The sequence below is a fragment of the Engystomops pustulosus genome, chromosome 1 (genome assembly GCF_040894005.1).
Source record: "Engystomops pustulosus chromosome 1, aEngPut4.maternal, whole genome shotgun sequence".
Classification (NCBI taxonomy): domain Eukaryota; kingdom Metazoa; phylum Chordata; class Amphibia; order Anura; family Leptodactylidae; genus Engystomops; species Engystomops pustulosus.
Window position 1 is genome coordinate 109,064,212 of NC_092411.1, and position 20,269 is coordinate 109,084,480.

The following is a 20,269-nucleotide window of genomic DNA, read 5'->3' on the forward strand; positions in this document are numbered from 1 at the left end:
ACTTATTAAAGGAGTCTATCCAAGCCGAGCAGCTGTGTCAGCTGTATCTTTCTATGATCTTCATTTATATTTCAAAGGCCAGTAAAGACCAATATTTGGATCACATATTCATACACAACAGTAACAGGACAGTAACAACACAATAATACAGTTGTGTGCACTCTTAATATACCAATATACATCTATTAAAAGTTCTGCACTGCTTTCTTGATATGTAAAGTGAAGCCTCCTGTCTTTTACCTCGTCAGAGACATTCCTGACCATAAAATGGCCGCAGATGGAGGGTCATGTGATCTCTATCTGACCCTGAACAATCGCCCTGCCAGGACTTTATGGTAGTATTCATGAATATGTACAATTAATGTGTGGGGCTAATTTCCATCCAAAAAAACACACCCATGAAATTACCATGTAAGAAAAAAAAGGGAGATGCTCATCAAATCAATTAAAACCATTAAAAAAGACCCCATAGTTGTTTTTTAAAATTTGTTTTCCAATTTTATATACGCAACCCTCTTTTTCCTTCTTGCATAGTATTCATGAATATAAGATCAAGGTCCTGGCAGGGCAATTGTTTATGGACAGATCAAGATCACATGGCCCTCCATCTGCAGCCATTCTATGGTCAGGAATGTCTTGCTGATGAGATAAAAGACAGGAGGCTTCAATTTAAAAGACATCCATCATCAGGTTTCTGTATCTATTTCTGTCACCACTACGTGTTAAAGCAGCTCACTAGGAGTCCGACCCAACCTTGTTGCTGCCAGTCATGTGTATCGGAGTATCTCATAAACACTGGCTGCAGGGGGCACCAACAAGCATATAAAGAAGCCAGCACCAGGAGTGTCACATCATTATACAGGCTGTCAGTCGTGTGTATAGGAGTATCTCATACACACAGGCTGCAGGGGCAGCCAACACTAAGAAGCACATACAGGAGCCAGCACCAGGAGTGTCACATCATTATATATGCTGTCAGTCATGTGTATAGGTGTATGTCATACACACAGGCTGCAGGGGGCATGGCTGCTAGCTCCAGGAAGTATAGAGAGGAGCCAGTACCAGGAGTGTTACATCATTATACAGGCTGTCAATCATGTGCATAGGAGTATGTAATACACACAGGCTAAAGGGGGCGCGAGCGCCAGCACCAGGAAGTATAGAGAGGAGCCAGAATCATCATTATACAGGCTGTAGTCAAGCACTGGGGGTGTGGCTGTACCTCCCACTCATGAATAAGCTGGAATGCTGAATATAATAATGATTCCTTGGACCCCTCTAAGGTGATTTGCATACAGCTTTAGGACCTGATTGTTTAAGTATACAGGCATGTAAAAGGACAATGTAGGGATAGGGGTAATGCTTTCTAATGGCAGTTTAAGAAAATATATTTAGGTTTTGGTGGTTAATTTGCCTGACAGTTCTCTTTAAATCTCAAGAATAGATGTATGTTGGTAAATTACCTAATATCCTGCCCCCCACACTTACACACTCATTACAAAAAACATGAGGTAAAGTGGCAAACCCCTTTAAGCATTACATAGTAAATTAAAGAGCACCTTTCATTACCTCTGCTAATCATTCTTGCCTCCAAAATACTGTTGAGTCAGTGTTAAGAAACCAATACACATTAGGTAGTCAGGCATTAATCTAACATGTATGGGCACTTTGCAATATGACCAAGAGAGACTTAAAATTGTGATAATTTGTACTGGCAATATTGTTTTGGCCATGTGACTGCAAGAGGTGTTTAGATAAATATTTCTTGTCTATTGGCAGCTGAAAACCTCAGCAGATACCTAATGTATCTGATATATATTTATGTATTAGAAGTTATCCAGCACCTTAGTAATACAGAAGTGGTGATGCTCACTGCAACATTGCAAGATAAGACCAGTAATATCAGTACAATCTGCGTGTACAGACAGTACTTCAAACTGGACTGGGGGATGCATGGGCTCATATTGGCAGACTGAAAGACCTGTCAATTATACCTCTTACAAAGAGCTAACAATGTTATCTCCACCTTAGAGAAGTCTATGGAGTCCTTGATTTCACCTTGGCTGATAAGATGTGAGCAGAAGATACAGACTTTGGAAAGGTCATAGTGCCCTATTCTTTGGGGGGAGCATACATACTTTATTGACAGTTAAGACTGATCTTTTCTCTTCTTTGGCCAGAATTGTTTTTTTGTGTAGTTAATGAAAACACAGTGACGTGTAAGTCTTACTTCACTGGCCTGACACTCCAGAATGAGATCTGTCCTACTTTATTCCACACTCTTCTCCCTGTTATAGAACTGACATTTCACTGGTATTCAGCTACGATTAAAATACATTCTAATTACTATATATAGTGAAAGTATGTTTGCATACTAATTAAAAATAACAGTCTGGCAACTGTAAATGTGTATAAACAATGTCAAAACGGCTGGAATAAAATGAGACAAATCTCTATTGCCCTATAAGGCTATTTAGTGCTCATGTCTTAACTCTACCATATTTGTTCTTTTTAAGTATCAGAGGATATGAAAAGTCATCAAAAAGAAAAGCCTCTGCGGAAAGGGAGTGAAAATACCTAGTTACGTAAATAAACACATTCCTCGGAGTCTACATCAGCAGACCATTACAATAGTGTTGTATGCAGCACAAGACATAGGAGGGTGAAAAGCAGGTTCCTACACAGGGCATTAGAGTAATTAGAATTAGAACTATGAGAGTATATAATGTGTAGCTGGTGTAAAGCATAAAGCAATGCATTACCTATACAGATGTCAAGGGTCAAAAAACACAGCACTCTCATAGGGTATAATAGAATTCCAGAAAAGTGTATTACAAATTTAAGTCCTTAACTATCGAACACATGAATTGTTATTAATGTTTCAGACATTTTAGAGCCTTATTTTGGCGGTTGAATGAAAAATAGTAGATGGGCCCTTGTAATGCTGAAGTAGGGGACCTAGGGGGTCTAACATCCTTAACTCCAGTACTACAGGTGCATATGACCAAGCTGCTAGAAATGGCAAATCACATTTCACATGCAAAACCCAACAATTTCTGTTACTTTTTATAAAAGAATAAAGCAACAAGTCAGAGGTGTCTGAAAAAATAAAGCTTTACGAGAGATAAGAGGATGTAGGTGAGTAACAAAAGATAAGCAATAAAACAAATCTTTGGAACACTTGGCACAATACATATTTTGATGTCCATTAGAAGGACAATCACATACAATTAAAGTAGCTATAGCCTGAATCTGCTTATATTGTCCTCTATTTGTAAATATGACAGTTTTACATCAATTCATCATATAAATTTTATAATGCACAGGACTTTAATGAACTACACCATCACACCATCGTAAAGAAAGCTGCATCAACAGGATGAACACTGGTACAGTGCAACGTGAATAAATCTACAAATACATCCTCTTATTAAACATCATTCCAAGCTGTAACAAACTGTCCACATGTTATAGACAGAACCAGTTCTGAACTCACTGCCTGAGAATATCTGTAAATTCCAAAGCAGTTACTCGAAAATTCTCTCCTTGCCTTATTTGTTCTTCATTCTGAGCCCAGACGTTTAACTCCTGCTTCCCCCTCTAAACTGCCTAACATAGTTCTTACTAGTACATTACACTACAGGCTCTTTCCACACTACTTTTAAAAGTCTGCGGCCTGATAAGCACATATATATTTGAGCTTCTTGACCCCAGCTAAGAAACATTCTTTGGTCTTGTTTTTGCATTGACAATAATATAAAAACAGAGGCTATTTTAACCAGGTATAGTTGTTAATAAAAAGAAGTGAAAGTTAATTCAAGGAAGTCCATCACTTTACTGTAAACCCTGCTGTATACTCATTGGTCAATTTTATGGAATACACCTCTGAGCTGGTTAGAGATGGTAAACAGCTATCTAAGGAAATTGGGGAGATTGTGAGACAACTTGGGAAGCAAAGTGATGTGATCTAACACCTATGCCTCCCACATTTTATAGCATGAGCCATTATACAACCACATCTATCCTTACAAGGTCTCTGCGCATCCCCTCACCATTACTTTAGTTCTGATTTAACAAAGAATGGTAATTGGTAATATTCCTATAGGGATGATCAAAACTCCAAGACTCTAAAAACATTGATTGAAGTATGTTCATATATTTACCATGATAATATGGTAGTATTAAGGGCAAAAAGTAGTATGAAGGAGTGTAAAGTAATAAACATGCTTTTAATGATTATCTCTTACTTGATGGATAGATGAGTATGATAGATGAGTATCTTGCTTGTTATTCCAATGCAGATAGGTAAATGTATTACTATTTTTGGAAGTTTTTCTGTACTTTGCTTTTCAAGATTATCACCCTATTTAATCACAGAGTTCTGCTGGGCAATAGACAAAAGCTGATTCATACCCGTTACCTACAGTAACATGGCAGCAAAATATCAGATATTTTGGTTATAAATTCAGCTTTAATATTACCATGAACTCTCCAATTGAATTCATACATGAAGGGTGTAAGTAGCTGAATAAATATGTTCTTACAGCTTGTCTGTCATTTTACAATGATTACCAGGTAAATGATATTAAGCACTAAATTAAAGAGTATATCCATTAGTCAGATATTTAGATCTCACCTCTGCATCCTGCTCCTGCAAATTGTAGGTCTTCTTTAAACACTGCAGTGTCTTCCCACATATTTTCTTCTCCTCCAACAGCAAATCCAAAAGCAAAATCAGCTGATCTGGAACAATCTACAAAGATATACATATGTTTTTAACATTTTATGTTAAAATCAGCAGAACAATTAATGTAAGTCATTCACATATCACTCCATTAAAAGTATCTGTTACAGGAACAATTTGGGAACACAACACCCCTAAAGTGTAATTCCATATCATGGAAATCACTCACCACTACTCACACATGCAGCTGGCTGGTTACGCTATTGAATGTATATGATTAAAAAGGTGAATTTTACTTCTGTCAATATTATGTTGGGTGTGTAATGCAAAGATTGGGATCAGTGGAAAGTGCTAAAAGTGTCTAGATCATAACATGCACTGCTCAGCATCTTGTCACTTGTTTCTTGGACTGAAGGCACTAGGCCTTGTAAATCTAGGGGAAGCACATCTGCAAGTCCTCATCTTCGGGGAGACAGCTCTCTGTAAACAAGTATGCTATACCATAAGATAAACACATAGATCAAATAAAGATACTTTTCAAAGTATTCATTTCAATAAGGTTCAGGTTTTTTCCACATTTGCCTCAGCCTAACCTAGTATGAACTAGAAAGACTACCCGACGTTCCGCACATATAGAGCATTCATGTCACAATTTAACAAAACACAGGAACATGTTTTTACTTTGAAATGTTACACTGAGAAAACGGCTCACAAACAGAAAGAAAGGAAGTACAATATACATACAAATCTATTTTAAAGCCAAATCCTAAGCTGCCCATAAATACAATTGTTTCTTGCCAATGGTCTTAGTTGATCCATTACAGATCGGAAAGGTTAACGTGATGTTCTACTCCAACTGCATGTTCTATATTTCTACAGAAAAGGTGTAAGAGCTCATCATAAATTACCCAGTTGGTAGACAGACTACGACAGCTAAAACCTTTGGAACAACAATGGCTGTCCTCAGGCCATATATATATTATCTTACCGTCACAGCAGACACTAGAATTATAGACCATTTTCTTTTCACTGAAGGTGTTTCAGTTTGCAACCCTATTGTTAAAGTTCTGCCCTCTAGGAACAGAGTCATTTCATCTCATAAATTGCAGGTATAACATATCAAGAAGCAAATGTTATAGGTGTGCAGTTGAGACCAGATGTGCCTAGTGTATGTAAAGAATTTGATATCTGATAACACATTTTCCAATATAAAGAACTCCTGTCACATAGGTGGCACATTTATAGCTTTTTTCCAAAATACTGTTTTTTTAATACCAGTTTTAAAATTAAAACATAAAATGGACTAATTCATTTACAATAACATACTACTGCAGGATGTATAATATAATAATATGACATCTTTATTTATATAGGACTATCGTAATTGCAGTGCTTTAGAAATCATGGGGTGCATATATAATAAGACAGTACAAAGCAATAATATTGCAAGATGAAACGATAGGTATGAGGGCCCTGCTCGCACACGTTTACAGTCTATTATGATGAAGGGGTGATACAGAAAATGTAATATTAAAAAAAAATTATTTTGCTCAGAATAAACCTTAACCAGTTAAAGAAGTTCTGCATTTCCAAAATACAAATCACTTCTAAGTGCTCATGTGTATCACAAGTTAAAAAGTGTTGCAAAGTGCAAATAAGTTATGTATTTATTTTCGTGAGGAATTACAATATAGGAGCCACAAGCACACAAAAATTACACGTTGAAGAAATTTGCAAGATATTAATCACAAGGGTTACCAAGCATAATAGTGTGAGACTTTATTATAATAATGCTGCAAGTCAATAAATGTATTAACTGCGAATAAATACTTTATATCATGCTTTCTAAAAAAAAAAAAAAAACAACAAAAAACACTTGCGTCATGTCTTCATGCAATTCCACTGAATGGAATCTAACAGCATTACTGAATACATTTTATTGTTACCGGTTTTCACAAAAGAATTTTGAAAAGGTTTAAGAAATGTAGAAAATTTTGAAAACTATAATGTCAAGTAGAAAAATAAAGAAAACAATTGTTCAAGAAATATAATATTCTTGCAAATTACTTGCATTTGTTAGCAATATGTGTACAACTATAACTAATGTAATCTATATTTTTAAAAAAAAAATATTCCTGCATTAATTCAGTCTCAAGCAACATCGTTATCATTAATGAATAGCTATACCTGTTGCATGCCTGTTGAGTGTCATAAAATCAACTAAGATACCATAGTGTTACAGGGTGATTTTCGGTGTAACCAACCCATAAAAATGTAAACTTTAAACATATCATTTAAATAATTTGTAATATTCCAGCTACATCTTTGAGCATGTAAATGTGTGACGTTTATACAGGAAATTTGACCTGGCATTTGTGCAGAGAACTGAAACCATCTGAAAGTTAAAGAAACCGCCCTCCAACATACAAGAAGAAAAACTTGTGGTTGCCGGACACAGCCCATCTGCCTCAAAGCAAAAAAAAATAGCAAGACCACCCACAAGCCCCAGGCATGATCTGTCAATCTATACATTACAGGACAATTAATAGCAGGTTCCACGTCTGCACTAGATGAATACTGACCTTTCCACAGGCATGAACTGTGACATAATTCTGCACTTGAACATCCCATGCTCCAACCCAGAAGTAGAGATCATACACATCGCACTACAGCTGGCATGCTGAATATCCAATTTGGTTCAGGCTGCACTTCAATGAGGGTATTGAAATCCTCCTCTGAGAGAAAATGTGCTGTGGACTAATGCAGCGAGCGATTGATACTGGCGTGTTTTCTATTATTACTCCATTATCACGCTGGGATCTGTGCCTAAATGAGGCATACTTCCTCCCTGATGCCATTTCCTTTTATCCTGCCTGTAGTCTAAAAGCGGATCAATGGGAGTAATACATATGATGTCACTTCAATTTACAGACACTGCCTCCCTCTTTCTCATAGTTTAGATAGATCAATTCTTTCCAAAAATGGTTAAGAAATGCTTACGGATCTTCTTCTACCAGAAAAGGGTTCTCTGCTATATTTATCCAAGTTACTACAGTGAGAACTGTTTATACTGGATTCAAAAGGAGAAAAGAGAACATTAAAAAGTAGCATGAAATGTTCCCTATGTAGTATAAAAAGCACTTGCATACCACCATGAGGCTATATGTATCTATGTCGACCAATCATCATCCCATATGTATAGTCGTGTCAGACTATTAGCTGCCAAAAATAAAACCAAACACTGGTAAAAGGAGTCAGACTGCCAGGTGGAATCTCCTGAGATGACACATCTTGCAACTTTGGCTATATTGATCTTTTATAAAGAGTCATACATTATTGCGATGTGAAAAAATACAGAATGTATTGGTTTTACATGTAAATGTGAATTGTCACCTGATCACTAAAACATATAGCCTTATAAGCATTCACTGCAAAAAGGTCTTAAAAAAATCTTTACCTGCACAGACAGGTTCACAGATGGTGGATGTTCTGCTATAATGTTTTATCTACCTAAAAGGGGGTAAAGGAAATTTCTACAGCATATTGAGCATGTTCGTGTCAGGTGTGCAGGGCAGTCACAGATATTTAACCCTTTAATGGCTTGTTTCTGCGTAACAAATTGCATTTCATAGTAATGGTATTTATTCTTCCATGCCATGTACTGGGAAGAGGGAAAAAAAATTCAAATGCAGTGAAATTTGTTATTTGCAGTGTTTTGTTGTAGGCTTGGACTTTACAGCTTTCACTGTGAGCCACAAATGACATGTCTACTTTATTCTTTGGGTCGGTACGATCACGGGGATACCAAATTTGTATAATGTTTTCATACATTTACAAAAATTAAAAACTTGTGTAGAATTTTTTTTTCATTTTGCTATCTTCTGGCGCTAATAACTTTTTTATACTTTGGTGTACAGAGCTGTGGGTGGTATCTTTTTGCAGTTTTATGAAGTTTTCAATGCTACCAATTTTAGGACTGTACGACCTTTTGATCACTTTTAAAAAAAATTTTTTATATATTTTTTTATTTTATACATTTTATTGTGTTTGTGATGTTTACTGTTTATTTATATCAGTTCTAGGAAAAGGGGGTGATTTGAATTTTTACTTTTTTTATTATAAATTTTTTATAAAAAACTTTTAATTTTTACTTTTACTATTTTTCAGACTCTCTAGGGTACTTTAACCCAAGGTTGTCCGATTGATCCTACCATATACTGCCACAATACAGTGAGATTTTCCTCCTCATGTAATAAATGGATTGAAACAAGACAGCCTCAGGTCTTCGGAAGAACAGAGGTCGTCATGGGAAGGGATCACCGCTCCCCAATGACGTCACGGGGATTGACGATCTCCAACAACATCTTTTTGAAGCCGCAGGCAGCTTTGCTGGCGGCGTTGTGCGGGATAACACTTGCGATTGGTGCCAGCCTTACCGGCTACAGCCCGTGAGCCCTCTCCATTCACCTGCAGCCAACCTGTGATGTTCTATTACGTCACGGGTCGTGAAAGGGTTAAATCTGCCATGTATGAACCCCTATCAGAAATTGTGGTTTACAAATGTACAAAATTCACTTATACATTAAAGTATTGGCAACATAAAGTTGTCCAAAGATCTTCTGGCACAAATGACCCAAAAATAAAATCGCATACACACTTTAATTCTGTTTATCCATCCCTGATCCATAGTTCAAGCAGCAGCCCTAAAATCGTAAATGTACTTATCAAGATAAAAAGATCCTTTGTATTTATACAGTTATACATTTTGTTCATAATCTCTGTTCCTTATTCCTTTTAAATAAGCAGTGATTATACAATATATAGAAAACAGGAACAAGGAGGAAAGAAAATGAAAAAATCTGCATAGATTCTTGCATCAAAATTCCAGGAAAATGACACATCTGCAGTGATCACTGTTAAATCATATGGCAAGTAAAAAATTCAGGTTTACTTTTCTTTAAGCTGAAAAAGTGCTGTACATCACACATTAAGGTATCACACCCAACCAATGCTCTTAAGTTTAGCGTTACAAATATCTGAAGTTTTCAGTTGAAGAGAAGAAGGGCCAATAAGAAATGTACTATGACAGTTTACTTTGATATTGCTTCTTTCAGCTATAGATAGCAAAGCTTCATTTTATGTTTAATGAGACCAAATTTAAACAAAGTGAAACATTTTGGTAATAATTAAATTGTTCGAAATCTATATGCGTGTATTAATTAATTAATTTGTTATTTTAAAGGATGTCTGTTCAAAATGAGAAATGTTCCTGACATGCTTGTGTACTTCACTTGAGTACAACACTGAGGGGAATATCATTCATTTTATATATATATATATATTTTCAAAAAGTGATATTTTGTATACATGAACAGGTTTTTATGTTTTGTCAGTAATTTTTTCCTCCATCTCCATAGACAGTCTTTTGAAATCAATTTAGTATATATTCCAGGACAAGGGACGTCTGACTGAAGACAAGTATAAGCTGTAGTTTCCAAGTAGTGTCTGGATTGGAATGCAAGTACAACGTATCCCTTAGGCAGACACCAAATTTCATTTTATGGTTCGTTGACTTCAAAGTTAAACCTTTCTGCAAATACTCATTAATCTCAATCTCATATTATCATTGTGATTTACAAATATATCAGCAATAAGAAGTTTACATGGACAAACCACTCGAGCCTCAGCCTGCCCACAAATAGATCCAAGGAGGCATTTAATCAAGTCAATGGGCTGCATATGCAATTCTTCATAGGTCTATATTGCTTCTCTAAATCATTACAATTATTATGCTTCTATATTTAAAGATTCAGCTATAAGATTAACACAATTGTGGGAATATAAATATAAATTTATTATACACTTTCAAATATCATAAAAGAACAGATAGAAGTAGAAAAAAAAGTATATGAAAATAAAAAACACCACATCATGTTAAAACTAGCCCAGAAAGTATTTTCCATTAGTTTAAAATGCCGCTAGCCTTAAACATAGACAGACTATTGGTTACTCCATGCTATGCAGATGTTCTAAGCTTCTGTTCAGTTAGCCTTCAAAGTTGTCTTTACTAATAATTTACACTAACAGACTGGTAACAGTTGTTAATGCCTGGTAATAAAATGAATTGATATATTTTACAATGCCAGTAACAAAGAGCTTCATTCTCCAACGCGGGACTTATGCCTTCTGATGATTGAGTTTAGTCATCTACAGTAAGTTATTTGTGTATATATATATATATATATATATATATATATATATATATATATAGTAGCTGTACCTACCTTTACTAGGTGCAAAGAGTCAGTACATTACCTTCACCCAGTATTCATGGACCAGGCAAAGTGGTGTCTTGATGGCTCTGGCCTTGCAACCAGTTCTTAAAGCATATGCCTAAGTTTCCATCCACTAGCTATGCTCCTAGTAGCCATTCTTTTTGCCCAACTTTTCCAATGCAGGAAGTCTTCGGACCCCCCACCCTCCCCACCTATTGAATGGTAGGTTGACATTAATCTACTTTGCTTGGTCACATGATTTAAGCATATGAAAACGGAGTATGCTTGGAAATATACTTTTGATGAACAGTAACTGGATACAGAGCAACTGCAAACAATTTGCAAAAATAACTACTTCATTAAAATTGATACTAGTGGGACTCAGCAATGTGTGTTCTGTAAAGGCTAAATCTAGAGGTTAGACCTCTGGCCTTAACTTAGGCTATATGGAAAGGCCCCTCGTGTCAAGATATTGCATTATTTACCACATTATCCTTGCTTTAGCCTATTGCAAACAACCATTTTCTTTCAACATTTGCTAGTGTTATACCAGTCAAATTTGTCAAAGTTCTTTATTAACTGTCTGCTCTTTGAGGCTGCACATTTGTACATAATGTACAATAATTGTATATAAGCCCAATTCTCTTTGTGTTTTATACTTATTATGTTTTTTTCTGAGTGTGCAATGGTTAGACAATGCTTATGTGTATTGATATAGTCTTTGTTCACCTTTATTTGGTGCAGAGATAAAAGGCTGAGCTATATAATTTATTCATTCAGTTCATTCCCTGCCATAATGGAGCTTGCAATTTCCTTACCACAAATGCTCAGTATTATTGGAACCTGCCATCATGCTTTTGTGATGTGGGAAGAAAATGGAGCACCCAGAATATAAAGAAAAAAAAGAACAGATTTTCTCTATAATTCAGTAAACAGTTTAGATGGCTATATTTACAGTGTGCCACAACCATCTTGTAAATGTATATCATTCATATGTTATGTACATTCATCAGAAAATGTATGTAGCCAGTCTAAATAGAAGGCTTAAAAATGCATTAAGCATATAAAAATTGAGGTACTAAAACATTGAGGTACTAAAACTATATAAGTCTATTACATATACTACTTTAAAGTGTCAATGGTCTCAGTATGAATAACCTTATGGAAAAGAACTTCTTCTTTGGAAAGGCTAACAAGCTGCAATTATGTGGGAACACCCTAGTCCTCAAGTACACAAAACTAAACATTACAATATTTGTTAATCCTTTCTATGCACAATGTGTCATTATTACACTACATTATGTGTGTGGTCTACAAGGCACATCCAATCACAGATATGGTAAAAGGGGCTGCTCCTACAGGTAAAGATGCCAAACCCTCATATGATCACACTACGTTCTCTTCTAACATTCACATGCTATTTATGAAGGAGGCCCTTCTCTGCAGAAAGCATATAGCATTTGGTGTACTACTATTTGTTAGTCCACAAGGACTACTTTAGCTTCTGCTGCTTACGTCATTCTCTCTAGCAAACAAAGCAACAGGCATCTGGCAACATTTCATCTTTGCCTGGAGTACACACTTATTTTTTATCTTTTTGTATTCTCCTTCCTTATTCACTATGTATTGGAAATATGTTTCACCTATAATGTTTCTATGTTAAATACACTCCACTCCACAATGCACTCCTTTATTGATGCCATTATGACATTGCACAACATGAAATAGATATCTTAAAAAAATATATATATATTAACAAATATAAGACTAGATTGTGTTTTGAGAATAATAATAGAAGCGGTTTTAAAAATTGAAAACACATTAGCATTTCATTATTGCACAGTGAAGGTCAGAGGTTCAGACATGAATTATTCCTTTTTTAATAGTGAATCTATTACTTAATACATTACTCACAATCATATAGCATGCAAACATTTCAAACCATTAGTATAAAATCTTAAACATTATAAATAGATGACTTATGAACCTATATAAACATGTAAGGCATGGCTGTTTGTTTGCATTTATAGTGAACCTGCAAAGTATATCTATATGATTTACAAAAGACAGAAATAAAAATCAAGAATCCAAAATTGACCTTCAATTTGAAAAACATAGCAACAGGTTAGAAAAACAATAGTGTTATCATTGCCTAGGAGGTTAACATAGAGGATGTTTCACCGGTGAGAAGATTAACAATTAACACTAAGTAAATGTGTTTCCTGCCTTCAATACATAGAAGATTTAGCTATAGCCATTAAAGCACAGAGTGAAGTTACCTTATCCTGTAGAAAGACAGAAACGTTGCTTAGATGTGGACAAAAATAGAATTTCTGCCTATGCGTTTGTTCTCACCTGAATTGCTCTCACCTGGTTATACCTTTCATGTCGGCACAATATTGTGCTCTGCTGTCAGGACAGGTGTCCACTCCCTTTACATCAGACCAATCACTTCATAGAATTGAACCTGCCCCACCTTCACAAAAAAAGCCTTCACAGGTTTAAATTTTCCACCCTATAGTTCCCATTATTATAACAGTGTCTAAAGACTTTGTTCTCTGAGCCATCAACTCTCACCATGTAATTACATTAATGAAAAGATTTCATTCTCATGTTAACCCTACTGCTCCTGAAAGCTAAAGCAGGACACAAGGTCTACTAGGAGAATAATGTGCAACTTTGATATGAAGTATTGCTTTATCAGAACTTCTGTAACCTCATAAGAATTTCCGCAACAAAGGATTAAAGGAGTACCACATCAACGCTGGCTAAAGCCTTAGTATATTTTGATTTTGAAGGCTATCCCCTTATATCCACAGGGGAAAAACATGTTATGTCCTTCAGATCCTTTGCCAAGTAAAAGCCTGCAGTTTATTAGGGACTATATAAGCTAAGACCGTGACATGAAACTCCAGTTTATAATTACATGGTACCAAGTGGCTTATCATAAAACAAAAAAATGCTTTTCCTGTTTTTAAAGCAATCATAACCAGAATACAGATGTTCCATTTTTGCAAAAATGCTGCAGTTTAAGAGAAGAAAATTGTAATGTCTAATAGCGATATATATATATATTCCTTTTTTGATCCTTTCTTAAAATTACCGCTGACAACACAAATGTGAATTATTGTAATTATAATTGGCAAACCCAGAGAAGGACCCATTAAAAACAATAACAGAATTTAGAAACCCATAACAAAGCATGCTCAGTGGAGTGAAAAATTAGCTTTTTTTCTTTATATTCTGACTTTACTGATGTTTTCATGAGTCCACATAAATACTTACATCAACAAACAGTGGCTTGTCAATGAACTGAAAATCCGTTTTTTTTGCCATTTGCCTTCTCTAAGCTAAATAATATTAATTACAGTCTATAAATAGGGATGCTACATAAAAAGATGTCTGTGTATGAGCATATGAGCATCTAGACATAGGTCTCTATGCATATTAGAAATTACTTTATACATTTGGACTTTAATTCAATGACCAACAAGACAATTTTTTTCCTCATCTTTGCCACGTCCTCTTATTATGCAGAATCCTCATACCTATGTTCTATGCTGCTCTGAGTTACTACAGTGGGGACTGAAGCAATGGGCTAAAGACTGGACTCTTGTCTGGAGCTTTTGTTCTGGTGCAGATTGTTGGTATCTATTTACTGGATTAGTGAGCCATCATGTGGCCCGTGTTGCTTTTTGTGTTATACACACTTGGTCTTGCAGACAGGGGCTTTGTCCCTCACAGACATAAAATAAAAATGTTGTATGTGTGTCAGATGTATTTAGCAATTTAGCAATGAAAGTCTGCTAAAAACAGCTTTGGATTTCTATGACTCAGATATACATTGTGACTCATTTTCTCCCTGAAACACACCCTCCCAGCGGAATCTGAAGCCTCTACGTTCCCATTTCACCTCATTCTTCTTCTTGCCAGTTGTTCTTAATCAGCAGACATTGCCTTTTACAGGACTTTGCACCCCAAGGGGGAAAATAGGAAGGGAGTAGCTCAGTCAGTAGCAGAACATGCTAAGGGCCTGGCTCCACAAGTTTCATGGCTTCTACTCCTTCAGGCACCAAACTTAAAATTAAATGGATAACGGATCAGTTTCCTCACAAAGTACTTTTTATGTGTGACATCTGTAAATAAAAATGTATAATACCGTACAGGCAGAGGAAATTAGTTTTTTCAGCAACTATAACTCTAACAAAATAGAACGAATACAAGATATGTTTGTAGTTGTGTTTAAGTCCCTTAGCTGGTGAGCTAACAGTTTTTTCTTGCATAATTTTTAAGTAAAAGACTCCAATTAAGCTGTCAGTTTATTTTACCCTTTTTTGTCTCTCTCGAAAAAATGATTATAACTACAACAATATTTGAAACAGATGTATTTAATCACTTCTTAAAGGCTACATATAGTTTATAGTCACTATAGCTCTGTAGTATGGACTGATAAGCACCTTGTGCCCTGCTCTGTCAAGCTCTCTTGGTGCACAACTTTTTTTCTTACATTACATATCCTTGTGACCTTGAGACATGCAGTGGTAGGGTATGGAGCCAAACAATTGTTTATGCTTTATTTTATGAAGCTTTTAGTGTTAATTTAAAAATAGCAATAATTCAATTAAAAGTTCATACTGCCTCAAAATACTCCTTTTTATGTATTAATGCAATATTTTCTTATTATATATTCTATAATTTAAACAAATTAAATATTAGAATATCTAAAAGCAAATAGATGGAAATGAAATAGTACACAAAAAAAAACAATCTAATTTTATATCATTTTTTACAAAAAGGAAAATCAAAGGAAGCTTCTTACAACTTGTTGAATAATTTATTCATTACCGGTAACATGAACTCTTCAAAATGTGCATCTGCAAGGACACAGCCAGACATAGCCATATAAAGCTGCCTTCCACAGTGACCTCTACCTCACAACACAGACTTGCACATTCAATGTTGATAGCTCATGCCAAGTCCTTAATCATTGTTGCAAAATTTTGTTCTGATAAGTAAGCCAGTTTTATCATGACTTATGCCACAGCCACTCCTTTGGTATCTTTCCCTTCAAATGAAGGTGAATTTAATTTTTTTTTTTTAAATAAAGAAAAAAAATATACAACTGGGATTACAAAAACTTTTAGTGGTTTTAAACTTTTGCTTAACCATATTAAAAGCACACTGGATTGATACTCTCATAAGTAACATATGGTTACTTATAAAGTTTTATTTGAAACATGTGTGTTATGTTTTAATTTCTACGTTGTAGGAAATATCAATTAGGAAGAAATGGAGCATGAAAAAGATGCCAGTTATACCCATTCATACACTACAGCAATAATTGTGCTAGATGGATCAAAGGTATTTAAATATAAATTCCCAGGGTCAATATCTGCAAAGTATGTTCTCTCCGTGTTTGTGCGGGTTTTCATCTACGTCCTCCAGTTTCCTCCCACACTCCAAAACATACTGGTAAGTTGATTAGATTGTGAGCCCCATTGGGGACAGGGACTGATTTGGTAAGCTCTGTGTAGTGCTGCGTAATCTGTGTGCGCTATATAAATAAAGGAATTATTATTAAAAATCTGCTGAAGACAGCATTTTGTTGTAACTTTTGAATGAAGCAGGGCGTTTAAAATTAAGAACATTCTTACTGATTCGATTAAGTTAGCAAGTGGCAGCCAAAAGTAAAACATTCACCTTGTTAAGGCTTGTTTGGAAAGTTTGCCATGAGAAATTATCATTTTCCTAAAAAGAACAAGGAAACAGAGCTGAAAGGAGTTCTGACAAGTTATATGTTATGTCCTATCCAAAAGATAGTGGATAACAATCTGACTGGTGATCTTAACCATTCTCACTAATTGAATGAAGCTGTAGATCCTGACACTACACTCAATACTATGGGAGAGTCAGAAACTACAGAGCTTGGACATCTCCAGAACGCTTATGGACAGTGAATTATGCCCAACATGGTGCTTGATTCAATTAGTTCCCAGTTCTTGTAATCTGCTGAAAAACCATTGGTGATTGCTGGGGGTCCCAGTAGTTGTGACGCTCACTAATCAGATTGTTTAACCCTATCCTGGAGAATTGGGGAAAACAATACAACTTCGTACAACCCTTTTAATTTTGTAAAGTTGCATCTGTACAGACCACAAGGCTTCTAGAATAATGTCCTTTGGACATAATGTACACAGCCATGTTAAGTACCTGTGTGTCAAGCGTGTAGATAGAAAAGCACTTGTTTTGCAGCCATAGTCATTGAATCAACCATGTACAACACTGTATACAAAGACGCTCTCACACTGCTTATGGCATACTTGAAAATATTCCAGACAAAAGTATTTTGTCACAGGTGGAATTGAAACTGAAGAATAGCAGCTTCAAGACGGCAACTTTGTGGGGTTAGCCACGTTAGAAGAGGGAACATTTTCTTAAACTAATAGCCTCAATAGTAATGTTCGTCAGTAGAGGCATAACATATTGGTATATGTTGCTTTATGTTATTTTACACCTCTATCATTTACAAACTATTTTTTTTACTCGGCTCGATAGAAAAGCGGATGCACAAGGAAAGTCTCAGTTTGCATGCGTGAAAATTGCAGACTAAAATTGCAGACAGTCAGCAATTCTTGGGAGGGACTCGCTTAAATTAAAGTGTGAGAGTGTGAATAAATTAGCCCGAGAAGCATAGAGGTGCGTTGGCGAGAGCCTCTGCCTCATTTGCATATTTAGTATGACTCTATTTTCCCAGAATGCCTCTGTTCCAGGATGTAATAAAATGCCTTAATAAATAAGATGAGAAAATGAATGGGTAAGTTATAGGAGTCTATCATCAATATATCTGCTGCGAGATGTACTTTAAAGAGGACCTGTCACCAGGGAATCCCCCAACCACAAACCACACAGTACCTTTTTGATGTCTATACACATGTTCCACTGATGCCTCTATCCATGGTATTGGAACCAGAATACTTATGAGAAAGACTTTCATTGATATCCTCTGTTCCAGTCATGGAGGAATGGAGCTGCAGTATACAGTCTGTATATCCCACCTCCTCGATGTTAACCCAGCCCCCCTGGGTTAAGACATGTGACTCTTTGAATAGAATTCCTGATGCAGCATGTGCTTGATTTCTCTTCATAGAGCCAGTTCTCTCTCACCCCCCACTTTTTTGAGGGAGTGGTTAATAATTTAGCAGCGCTGAGTCACAAAACCACCATGTGTGTTTGTCTCTAAATCTCTCAATGTTCCAGGAAGGGATTGTGTAAGACTTCCTACTGCCCCTGAAAGTGAAAGAAAAGGGAGCGGTTTATGTCTGTAGTTGAATAGTTGAAGGTCCCCAAGTGCTAATTCCATAAGGAAATGGCTATGTGGCAGTAAGACCTGTCAATCAGGAACAAGGAAGCAGGTACGTGCAGTTAACACTGCATATGCAAAACCCCGGCATCGCGGTTTTAACACTTTTTAAACTCTAGACCAGATTAGGCTTCGGCGCTGCACGTGACCGCCTCTCCTGCTCTAAAGTTTAAAAAGTGTTAAAACCGCGATACCGCGGTTTATAACACTAACGAAAGTAAGTACCGGCACCAGCTCACCCTGAGCTGGTGCTCGGTACTTACAGCTTACCCCTGCCATTCTAAATGGTAGGTTTCCTTTAAGGAGTTACTAAACTTTGCTGTATATTTATCATCTTCCTATTGATATAGAGTATACCACATTTAATTACCTGACTTATTATCCTTGTTTCTTCATTCCAAAGTTATAACAATTAAAAAATATGTAATCTCAATGGTTCCAATAATGCTGGAGTGCAACATAGGTGCTATAGATTAATATTTGCAGTCTTTTTTGATAGTTATAGCATTATAGAGGATGATGCAGCAGAATATACACAAGTGTCATCATTCACACAGCTGTTGCCCCACCCACTAACACTCTCCTTATTGTCAATTGATTATATAGTAGTGGTCACTATAGAGTATGTAGATATTTATAGTATGCATGTTTGATTAAGTATTTCCACTCAATGATGCATGTTTTTACAAATATCTGAACAGGTTTTTTTTTAATGTCCCAAAATAAAGAACAAAGACTTGTATTAGCTGAACTAAAAACTATTTAGTGGAACCAATGATTTGAGGAACACATGTAGGAAATTCTCAGAGTTAAGTGCAAGACAGAAGCAAAATTTATATTTACGGTGAAGCTCATTAGTATGATTTGTACCTGTCCCTTCTGGGATTACTCAAGCCAGACTGAGAGCACACAAGATCCCACATGCCAGGAATCCCACAACCTGATTTATGCTTCTGTGTTCTTAAAGAGATACATTACAGTTTCAATAAAGAGAATTGTTGACATTCTTTATGTCCAAATATTACATGTCCAAAACACATCTAAAGCCTAGTTACAGGAAGTGATACATATACTGTAGAGTGGTACATTATCAGACAGCTAGAAATGTTAAGGCTGACATTAAATTATACATGAGTCAGAGACTAAACAGTGGCCATTGCAGGAGAACAATAGAGAAACGTCAGAATTATTTTGCTGCTATCCTGACAATACAATCTGTTAATTGTTTGCATTTTAGAGAAGACAATAAAAAAATAGATTTTTGTTAAAATGAAAAATAGGGTTCAAATAGGAAACTATCATCCACACGACCCATGAGTGAATAGTTTTAGTTGCCACTGGCAACCAATAAATCAGAGCTTAGCTTTCATTTTCCCACAGCTGTTTATTAAATAAAAGCTGAGCTCTGTTGGTTTCCATTGGCAACTAGAACAGTTTTACCTTTGACACTTCTGATCTAGTGATGATCCTGTGGTGTGAGTGTTGGGGGGACATGAACAATACTTCGTTATACTGTTATATAGAAGCAGCAGTAATTTAATCTGTTCATACTCCCATTGTGCAGAATACAAAGTGCAAGTGCAATGTTTCAAACGGCTCCACTGAGGAGCTTAAACGCTGCACTTGTACTTTGTATTCTGCATCAGTGGAAATTACTTGGAGGTGCTGCTTCTATGCATCTTTCTGGATTTGAACATAGCTCTGGAGTCGTGTTTGCTTGAGGCATGCATCCACCTTTGAGGAATGGATCCTCCATTTTCATTGTGCTGCTCCACCCTGCTCTACTTGTTAAGCTGTCCTTGTATAGACCTGTCCTAATACTGTGGCTATAGGTTAGAATTAAGTTGTTTCATGTGCAATTAATAAAATGAGATACAGATGCTTGTAGCTACAGAGGTAGTGTATTAAGAAGACTCAGTGGAAGTTTTTTTTTTTTTTTTTCATAATATG

At 35.9% G+C, this 20,269-nt stretch overlaps 1 protein-coding gene across 4 annotated transcripts in view; it reads right to left on the reverse strand.

Moving 5' to 3' along the window:
• Positions 1 to 20,269, reverse strand: part of AOPEP (aminopeptidase O (putative)) — a 304,550-nt gene that overhangs the window by 17,922 nt on the left and 266,359 nt on the right. For all 4 annotated transcript variants that reach the window (XM_072150843.1, XM_072150844.1, XM_072150841.1 and 1 more), the window contains one exon: positions 4,637 to 4,753. In XM_072150843.1, the coding sequence (XP_072006944.1) occupies positions 4,637 to 4,753 (117 nt within the window). The remainder of the gene's footprint in view (positions 1 to 4,636; positions 4,754 to 20,269) is intronic.